An 11,011-nucleotide genomic window follows, 5' to 3' on the forward strand; every position below is an offset into this window, starting at 1 on the left:
ATGCTCTTGCGTGCGCCGACGATCTTCTGCGCACGGAAGCCGCTGGTCTCCCGCATGCGAGCCGATGATTTTCCAAGCGCACAAGCGCCAATACTCTTGCGCGCACGCCAATAGTCTTGCACACGCGCGTGGCAACAGTTTCGCCCATGCGTGCCGACTTTCTTCCACTGCGCGGGCGCCTATGGTCTCCTGCGTGCCGACTTTCTTCTGCGCGCGGGCGCTGATGGTATCCTGCATGTGCGCCAACAGTCTACCGCGCACGCGCACCGACGGCCTCACGCGCTGTGCCGATGGCCTTTGCGCATGCTCGCTCTAATAATCTTGACTGCGTGCACACAGCCTTCCGCGCGCGCCGACGGTCTTCTACATGCGGACTCCGATGGTCTTCCGCACGCACGCGCCAAGTCTCCACGTAGTACTCTCACGTACGCACCAATACTTCCACTATTTCGCAACCAGTAACACGCTTCGGTGCATTCTAGGGAGAATGCACAAAACTGCACAGTGCCTTACTGCACACCAGCGCTCTTCCTCACTTTCCTGCGCCCTCCAGCGCAGTTACAGTCCTGGATCCATGCGCCAGCTCTTGCCAAAGAGTCAAGGCTCGCAGATCCAATGCATCAGCTCTTACCTAAGAACCAGCGCTTGCCTGCTCTCCAGGAAGATATTAAGCACCAGCATCATCCTGTGTGTCATCGCTCTAGACTCACCTACACACTCGCGCAATTGTCAGTAAAAAGGAATAAAACATTTTGGACAGGTCACCATTGCCCCATTCCTCCCCGCAAACACATAAACATTGCCACCGGGAAAAGAGGAATAAGGCTCCATAGAAGGATTCAAGATCCCGAAGATTCCATCCAACAAGGGAATCGAAACGGAGAATCCTTGGTCCCTGTCTCTTCTGAAGTTTCTTTTTTCCTTGACAGACCACCACCAGCAAACAGGAAAGCATCAACAGACTGATCTCTAGATCACTGTTTGCTGATGGCTAGTTCACAGTTTACTGATCGCTAGGTCGCCGATCACCAGATCGCCAATTGCTAACTCAATGCTGATCTTTGACCTCTAGTCCCTCCAATGACTAACGATCTTCAATTTGTAGCATTTCCAATCACCGATTGCTAGTAAATAACCAGTTATCAGCTTGCTGATCATTAGATCACCGATGGGCAGCTCATCTTTCTTCGATCATTGAACTCAGCTTGCTAATCTCTGACAAGCTCATCTTCAGCTTGCTGATCTCTGACTAACCTGGTGGGACCATAATCAGCTTGCTGATCTCGAACTCACTATCAGCTCACAGACCACCGATTCATCGGTCATCGCTTATTTTCCAGCAGTTCGTGACTCGAACTTACTATTCAACCGCTTCCTGTAGTTCCTAGATCAGAAGTTATACAACATACTTCTCGTTACTGGCCGTTTGCCATCACACTAAAGTGATCGGTAAACGTTTGACAACCCTCATCAACGGCTTGCCAACAGGGAACTACTTGCGAGCACTCTCCAACTGCACAGTAACCACGATACCCAACGGTTAACCATTGAATAACATTCACCAGATTGATTTTATTCTAAGGAATAGCATCAATCCCATCAGGATGCGTGTTAAGGCTAAGCGTGGCCTTCCTTTTAAAGAAATTCTCTCTCAGAGAAGAATTCTTACACTGGGAATCGCGTCGACAATCTTCCATGCAAAAGGATCACCAAGGAGCTGTCCCTTTGGGTCGATGTCCACACCATGTTGGAGTTCGATCAAGGGCTAAGACCTCAGGTCTTCATTTGCACACTGGACCTAAAGGACACTTACTCACAGGTCCAAACCATCCATCTAAGAAGGTTGGAAGATTCAGACTAGACAAACAAGAAACACCAGTTCAAGGCACTGTGTTTTGGTCTTTTCACTACACACATCCTGGTCTCACAGGATTAGCTTCTGTCTCCGCTCTCTCGGGAGGACTGACTGACCTTAGCAGACTCAGTGGCAACCTTGCATTAACACTGGAACTTCTGAAGTCTTTTTACCAAGATTCAATGATCAGGGTAAACCTATGGAAATCTTCCCTACTTCCCTCCCAGGAGACTGGAGTATCTGGGAATGTTTCTAAACACCAATCTCCACAAAAACCTTCTCGAAACAAGAACGACTTCCATTCCAGGAGACTTGAGTCAGAAAAAGAAGAAAGGAGGGACCATAATGCTGCACCACACGACCTCAGCCCTCTGTACAGAGCCCGAAAGTACCTTCACTTAAACCTCTTAACAGATGAAGGCCAACTTTCTGGTCCTTCAGCAATCTCATCGGTTTCTAACAGACCACTCAGTGATGTGATGGAGGACACACCACACACCACATAGAGACTCACATCGACAAGCAAGTAGGAACTGGCTTGTAGCCTCTTCCCATCTAATAGTGAAAACACTAAGGTGGGCCAAAGTCCGTTCGGTACCGCTATCAGCCCGCTTCATTCCAGACTGGAAGAACGTGCTCGCCGACAATCTGTGCACAGCATCTCAGATAAGGTATACCGAATGGACTTTGGATCGCCATGTAGCCAACAAAGTCCCGACTTTACGAGGTCCTCCAACTAGGGAGTCAGTTTGCAATGCTCCTGAATCTCAGGCTACTGTTGCTCACCAGCCCTAGACCACAAGACTCCCTGGCAACAACGGTGGGTACAACAATGACGTTTACGTCGTGTCCCTGTTTTATCTGGAGAAGGGCACTCAACAAGGCTAGAACATCGGTCAACCTCTCAAGGACTCTCCTAGCTCTGCTATGGCATTATGCAGAAGTCTCCAAACCTTTTGCAGCTCCTGATAGAGCCTCCAAGAGAACCCTCTCCACATAACAGACAACCCACTTCGACACCTACCACAAGCTATAGCTTTGCTATGATTGTACGCCTGAAAACTACCCAATACCTCTATGCGAAAAGGTTGTCTAGATATCTGAGGAATTCTTCACCAACAGTCTACCAGGCAGTATCTTGTGTGTGGTTGGCGTCATGTGAAAGTGTCTCTCCACTCGATACCTCGATTCCAGCAATAGCGGAATCCTCGAGTAAATGCAAGAGGAAAAGACTCCCTAATCAGTTTTGACAGGTAAAGATGATCACTCAACCTTGATCCTTCACCTTCAATCTGAAAGAAAGGGACACCCTCTCATCGATAGACTTTTCCTAACTCATACGGACTTACAACTTGCCTTTCCCCAGTCGGAATTGAGACCTTCCTCTCAGAACATGGTTCAAATCTTCGATCCCTAAAGGGACCTCCTTGTGTTCCACTTCACCAGGCAACAAATTTTCTGATTTAAGAATACAAAGTTCCTACACACTCAGACAGCAACCATATGAGTCAAGGAACTTCATGGTCTCTCTTTCGACATCGCCCATTATTGAGAAGGGCGAAAGACGATGTTTAGTTTCGTCCCTGAGTATGTCACCAGACACAGTCTCCAGAGGTGACGGATCCTAAACAAGTCTCAACTAGGTAAGGAACGATCCATATCATCCATTACTGTACCCAGGGTAAGGTATGAGACTTTACCTAAAGAAAGCGGCAACAGCGTGCCCTGGTCCCTCCTATTTGTCAGCACTGGGAGAGACTAGAGGAAGATCACCGAAACATCATCTCGACATGACGACTCACAGTGTCAGGGGCATAACTATGCCCCTGGTCCTTCTTAGCAGATTACTCTGTGACGCAGGTTTTACAAGAAAGGGTGTGAATGCTCCAGGTGACTCACAACCTTTCTCCTGCAAGACGTGATCCACAGGAACTCGATACGATCTCTATCGGTCTGGTGATGACTGCACAACAGTTGGTTGTATACCTCAAGCTCCTTATTAGACAAGTAGCAGAAGGTTGAGGGCACTGTTACCCGGTTTTAGTCTGCGTGAGTGAAAAGATTTGACTGGCTCTTATGCTTTTCTTCATCCTACCCTCTCGTGGGGAAAGCAGCATCCTGGGTTCTCTGCATAAGCTGACTCAAACCACTGTAGGTAAACCATGCTCCCTTGTGTACCTAGTGTTAAGCTAATACTGTTGCGTCGCCATACCCTGGCGAGGTGGTATTGGGAAGTCTTGGTTACATCAGGTTTTTCTTACGTAGACTCGGAATAACTTTACCTGGACAGTCACACTTCTACACGTCTCAACACACAGCTTGCGTAGGCTGTGGACCTTGCGTAGCAAGGTTTAGCGAGGGCAGGGACTCCTTATTTTTGAGCACTAACATACCCAGATAAGGAGTCCCCGGGCAAAGCCAAAAGCTAAATTAGCAAGGACGTCCATCCTTCCTAATGGGTGAGTCACCCCTAATAAATAGCGTGGTTTGTATTCCAGTTACGGAACAAATGACAAATTCGTAGATAATTTGTATTTTTCCTAATTATACAAACCTTAGCTATTTATACAAACGTGCCCGCCATCCCTATCCCTCTTGAAGTCCTACCTCCAAGCAAAGGGACTAAATCACAGGTGTGTGAACGGGAGTGGTAGCAAGCTACCCCCCTCTACCCCCGCTAACTAGCGATGTGGGTAGTTAACCCTCCCTAAATTTTAATGGCTCGTCATTTCAGCTCCGGCGAAAGTATAACCCCTAATAAATAGCTAAGGTTTGTATAGTTAGGAAAAATACAAATTATCTACGAATTTGTCATGTTAATAATTTTGAAAAGGCTGGTTTATTGTATATGGTAAGCATGGTTTTGCCTAGGGCATTGACTGGATTTTACTCCTACTCATTTTTGTTTCAGAAATACTCTAAACCTAAGAGCCATTTTCCTCTCGATGATGACGATGATTCATTTATGTCATCTAGTGATGAAGACGACGGTGATGAATATACACCACCATCGTATAGGAAGGGGAAAAAGGTAAACTTCTGTTTCAAGTTAATGATAGATAATTTTAACAATAAGAAAACCTTTTGAAAGCTTTAGGTATAATTTGTGACACATAAATTCAGCACAAAGTATTTTTACATTCAATAAAAGCATGATACAAATTCTTTCCTATGATATATTTGATCCTACACAAATACAAACCATCATCCTTTAATCGGAGTATGTCTTCAGCAAGCTGCCCTACTACTGTGAACGTATTTTTGTCCGTGGTGTACCAATTTACATGGTCTTCGTGGGTGGGCGAATCCACGAATTTACCAATCCAACGAAAATTTCTATTCACGGTCAGATTTTGGTATTGAACTTTGACACATTCGATTTGTGTTGGTGACCTATATTTTCTAAACCATTGTGGATTACTAATTATTTTTATTTGTTATTGTGAATATGTTTGATTTTGATGCGCACTATAATAATATTTTTTTTTTTTTGTAGGTTTAGTCATTTTCAGAGATTATTTATTTTTAATTTTTTTTCCTATATATTGAATTTTTTCATACATTTTTATTTTTTCTGAATAAAAATAAAATGAAAAACATTGTTTTTTATTTCATATTTATTTTAGTATTTTCATCAATAAATAACAATGCGTTACATAACAAAAATAGTATTAGCTACTAATATGCATAAAGTAGGTTCTTTGGTCTTGCCAGAGCCAGTTTTCAACCACTGCGTTAACGACATGTTTGAAAGTGATATGCCTACTAACTATCTCGTCTCTATTTAAAGGCTGTTAATTACCACTGAGTAACAACAAAAGATTTTGAGTAATGTTTTACCTTGGGATGCTATATTAGAAGAAATTGGGTAGTTCTGTAATTTTTTTTTTTCGGCGGCGACATTATAACCATTTGTAGTGATGAGTAATCCCTTAATTAGCGTTAATTGTTAAAATTTTTAATAAATGAATAAAATCAATGCATTGCAAATGAACACTTTATCATAATTGGGGTTCAACTAATAACCAAAAAGGTAAAAGTTCCAAAACGGAAATCCACGAATTTATGAATCCACGAACCAACATTTTTTTTATAAAACAACGAAAATTGGTACCCACGAACAAAAATACGTTCACAGTATATCACATCACTTTTCTTGGTCCACTAAGAGTGAAGCCATGCTGATTCCTGCTCTTTGCAATTGTATAAAAGCTAATCATGAATGGCAGAAGCAAGGGACATTTACATTGCCTTAGCTAGCAGGACAATGGCCTAGAGAGGGACCATATATACATATGATCAGCATCCAAGCCAGCTCTCCACCCAAGCTAGGACTAGGGAGGGCCAGGCAACAGCTGCTGATGACTCACCAGGTAGACCTATAGACTCCCTAAACACCCTATCTTTAGTTCACAAGGAAGGTGAGGTTGCAGTCGCTTAAGGAACTAACGAGTTTGAGTGGAACTCGAACCCCAGTCTGGTGATCACCAGACAGAGACATTATCAATAGCTCACTTTTTATGTGTTTGATTTTGTGTTTTTGAGTGTCTTAACCTAGTAATACCTCTAGATACAAAATTCGTTCCAGAGTGGCTTTCGTATCATGTATTTTTCATATACTGTCCCCCTCCCTTGATTTGGGGGGATTAGGGACCAGAACCCCTGCAAAAAGGGCAACTTTGTGAATACTGTACTTCAAATGTCATTTAAACAATCTTTTAACTGCCTATTTTGATATATAAAACTTTTGATAACATCAAGAAATATTATAAACAATTTAGAATAATTTAAGAATAGTTTTAAGAATAAGCACTAATAACAAACTACCATAACACAGTACTTACAGTACAATGCTGTACATATGAGAAATATACAGTATTGTACTTTGTTACAGTTACCCTTTCTGTAGAGAGCTTTCTTTTCTATCACACATAAACAAACCTCTTTCATATCTTTAACAGTTGTTAATTTATTGTATAGTACAGTCAAACCTCTATCTACGAAAGAATCGGCTCACGAAATTTTCACCTCACGAAAGGAGATGTGAAGAATTTTATGACTCGGATCATGAAAAATGTTTCGGACAATGAAAGGCGGCACAGAGCGGGAGCCTACCCGTATCCGAGACGGATTTTAAAATGCGCGCGCCGCCAGCCTGTAAACTCACTACCATCATCCTGCATTCCCATTGGTTTTCTCCCTACTTGGATGCTAGTTACCACCATGAGATCCTGCTCTCCTATTGGTCGACATCTACTGTACTGTATCCCATTGTGCATCTATGCACTGGCATTCCTATGTCTTTTCGTTCCTGCAGCGGTATCGTACGCATTGACTTGGTGTTTGTGATTTCGCTTTCGTAACAATTTTACTGTACGTACTGTTATCGTGTGTGATCCTACAATACATCATTAGCCAAGGGTCCTAAGAAAGTCGCTGATGTTAAGGGAAAGAAGAGTATGATGCTTTCCATGAAGATGAAGATGGAAATAATCAAGAAATACAAGGCCGGCATGCGGTTAAGTATGCTTTCGAAGAAATATGGCCGAAATCCATCTACAATAGGAACAATCCTGAAGCAGAAGGAATCTATCAAACCAGCAACACCTTTTAAGGGCGTGACTGTTTTCTCCAGCAAGAGGAGCCACCTCCATGAGGATATGGAGATACTGCTGTTTGTCTGGATAAAGGACAAAGCAATGGCTAGAGACACTATCACCGAAGTGATAATCTGCTAGAAAGCCAGCGCCATTTTCGGTGATCTCATGCATGCTCAGGCCGAAGCCGACGCAGGAGAAGTAACATCGAAGCCGGAACCCCCAGAGTTTAAGGCTTCTTGTGGGTGGTTTGAAAAATTTAAGAGACACTCAGGTGTTCATTCGGTGGTGCGTCTTGGGGAGGCTGCAAGGTCGGACACGAAAGCGGCCGAAGCGTTTGTTAAGATGTTCGACGAGTTAACTGTCAGGGAAGGCTGCAGTCCCCAGCAAGTCTTCAATTGTGACAAGACTGGGGTTTATTTGGAAAAAAAATGCCTCTTCGAACGTAATATCTCTTCAAGAGATGTTTCAAAATCATTGAGAGCACAAACCTCGCCTTGGAAGGAGCATTTTAATATTGTCATATACCTCAAAATGATCGATCAAGCTTGGCAGGAGATTAGTCCTTGGAGACCACACCGAATACTAACCCCCAAAAAATGTGTTTTTAATGGAGGAAAATCCTCTTTTGGGGAAAGATACTGTGTGGTCGCCAAGACTCTCCCTCCTCCCTAGCCTCATGTAGGAAGGGAGAATAGTTTATTCTCACTTTGAGTTTGGAAAATGGTAGCTTGGCACAAATCAGTGCACAAGTAGTATTATTTTAGGTGATGACATTCATCCGTTGCCAAAAAAATTCAGCATTTAAGGTTCTGTGTTAGTTTTAATGGCCCTAGACTCCTAGGTCTCCCTTTTACACATTTAATTCAAGTTGCGAATGTTGAAAAGCTGGCTCTAGAGCAGAGGAGACAATATTTCGTTAGTAGCTATGTATTTTTCGATTCTCCATTCTAGCCTGTAATAGGAAAGTCCTTGGAAACTCCACAGCACCTCGCCAAAGATAGGTTTTCCTTTGTTCAACCCAATTTCATAGACGTATAATCTGCATTTTATTTTTAAGGTATTTTAAATGTTTATGTATTCTAAAGATATATATTTTTGTTTTTGTTTTACAGGGATCACAAAGGAACAAAATTTTTGAGAGGGACTCGAATATCTCCAATCCTTATTTATGGCCCATAAACATATGGGAGTATTATTAATGTTTTACAAAATAACAGCTGTTTAATGAAGAGTATTTTTTTTTTAAATTATATTATTATGTCTGTATGATGTCATAAGCTCATCTTTACTTAATATAATACATGTTTATTTTTATTGTATAGATATAGATCTTTTAAAGTTGGTAGCTATACACTATTTGTTATGAGAATTATATATTATAATTATTTGCTTTCTGAATTGAACAAGCTATTAAGTGAAAGTGGCAACTTGAAGTCTAAAAATTAAAAAAAAAAGATTGCAACCCATACTACTGTATCCGGTCTTGTGAATTTGCAGCCAAAATACTCACTAGCTGCTTAGAAGAGAGACACCGAGGACAGTGTTGGATAAGCCAACTTGAGAGAGAAGGTAAAATATACTTTCAAGCCATCTCTCATCTATTTGGAGAGGAAAGGATCCCACCCACAACCAAAATCTGTGTGGATCAGGGCAAGCCGCTTTGGTTCCTGTACCCTTTCCCCTTCAGCTGCACTGATAGCCAATCGCATGTGACCCATGGTTATTCTCAGAGAGCTAAATGCCCTTGGTGCTATGGATCGCATCCAGGAAGGGCGGCAGGACTAATCACTGTTCACCTGTATCAACTACTAAGAAATTGACAAACTGGAATTCCTTCCCTCACCATTTACCTAGAGGATAGACTACCTTTTCTTTCACAAGGTATTTCGTTACTTCTGAAAGAGACACTGGTACTGGTCAGTCGTATACGCTGTGCATTGTGCCAAGTTGGTCAGTGTTCGGTCCCCTCTCTGGGCTTGCTCTCTGTTGCACTACTGCTTTCATCATTTCTTAATTCATTGACAGAACTTTTCCTTTTGTGGCATGACCAGCTCTGCATGAATTTGTAGTTTAGTTAAAAGATCCAAGAAATTTTTGGTTCAAAGTGTTGGACTCCCCTTCCCTTAGCTTATCATTTTGTTCTAATTACGCCTTTGTTCCTATGTGCCATACAAACTCTTGTCCTTTAATTATGGATATCACTGCAAGTGAGCTGGACTCTGTCATTCAAGTTAGATGACCAGCAGTTTTCTAACTGGCTAGGGTGCGGTGCATGGAGCCCTTTCCCCTTTGCAGTTGAAGATTCTTCACTATTGTTTAGGCCAATGTCTAGTACTGATGCACAGACAACTGAAAAAACTTTGCAATTTTCTTTCTTTGTTTGCAAGGAGTAAATGGTTATGAGAGATGAAGTGGAAGCAGAAATTTTTTTTTTTGCCGAGGGAAGGGAAGACGTTGCAACCAATTTATGGCTAAGCCGCCTGTTGACCCTCTCTCCCTCTGGGCATCTTGTAAGGGGCATAACTGTTTGCAGTCATTCGTTTGTCCTTAGAACAGGTCGTAACTTATGGTGTATTGGTAGGTGTAAACCATTTAGGGGAAGAATGGAAAGAAGCGTTTGTTAGGGTCACACCGTTCTATGCCCAAGATGATTCCAGGGAAGCCTCAGTGCTTCTGTCTCATCGGGGGGATGGGGGGGGGTGGTGGTAATTGCTTCCCTAGGAGGTACACTGCAGATGTCAGGAAGACCTAGATCAGCATTGTCTGGTGTTTTAGTTTTTGCTGGTGCATGGAGAACCCCTGTTGTTTGCACTTTTATTTATAGACTGGAGGCCATTGTGTGACTGTACAGTGCCAATAACGAGCTTGACTTAAGGAAGTCTTGGTCTTCCTTTGTTCTTTTAGGTAGGCCCTCCATGACTTTGTTAAGGGGGTTGATAGCTAAAGCTATGTCTCTCCCATTACCTCCTTTGCATTTATCCATGCCTAAACTGTCCCCAGTAATGCCAGTAGTGAAGGATGTGATGGTTCCCCCGGTGCCAATGATCCTGACGTTTCACTCCTTGAAACATATCGCAAGTTGGGTAAGTTGCTGGAGTTGGAAGCAGTGTCCCGAGCAGCCAATACAATAAAGATAAAAGAAAGAATAATGTCAAGAGGAGTGTTGCCCCTGGCCCTGATGTTTCCCTGGCCCAGTGCAAGTGATTTCCACCCCCTTCCTCTGTGTTATTCATCCTGACCTTGTGCCAGGGAGTCCTGAACCTATTTGTACTCCCTCAGTGTCAGTGGTTGTGCCTATGTCCCAGCTCATTATGTGATTGTGGCACCTTTTGAATGCGCCTACCCAATCCCCTGTGACAGTGTGCAGTGGCTCCTGGAACCACACAAATAGGGCTTCTTATGACACCACCAATCTCTCGAGGGGACCTTGATAGCACCCGAGTGGTTCCCGACCTCAAGTTTTGGCCACCCCTGGTCCTGATTACTCCGGAGCCTCTAGCTACTCTGGTAGCTGGACAGGACAGAAGTATACTGCCTTTTACACTTTCTGTTCTGA

At 43.0% G+C, this 11,011-nt stretch overlaps 1 protein-coding gene across 1 annotated transcript in view; it reads left to right on the forward strand.

Moving 5' to 3' along the window:
- The window catches only part of LOC137650591 (uncharacterized), a 31,128-nt gene extending 21,069 nt beyond the window's left edge, over positions 1 to 10,059 (forward strand). The window contains exons 4-5 of the mRNA XM_068383798.1: positions 4,767 to 4,886; positions 8,568 to 10,059. Of these exons, the coding sequence (XP_068239899.1) occupies positions 4,767 to 4,886; positions 8,568 to 8,654 (207 nt within the window). The 3' untranslated portion in view covers positions 8,655 to 10,059. The remainder of the gene's footprint in view (positions 1 to 4,766; positions 4,887 to 8,567) is intronic.
- Positions 10,060 to 11,011: the final 952 nt, after the last annotated feature.

This window comes from Palaemon carinicauda, chromosome 12 (genome assembly GCF_036898095.1).
Source record: "Palaemon carinicauda isolate YSFRI2023 chromosome 12, ASM3689809v2, whole genome shotgun sequence".
NCBI lineage: Eukaryota > Metazoa > Arthropoda > Malacostraca > Decapoda > Palaemonidae > Palaemon > Palaemon carinicauda.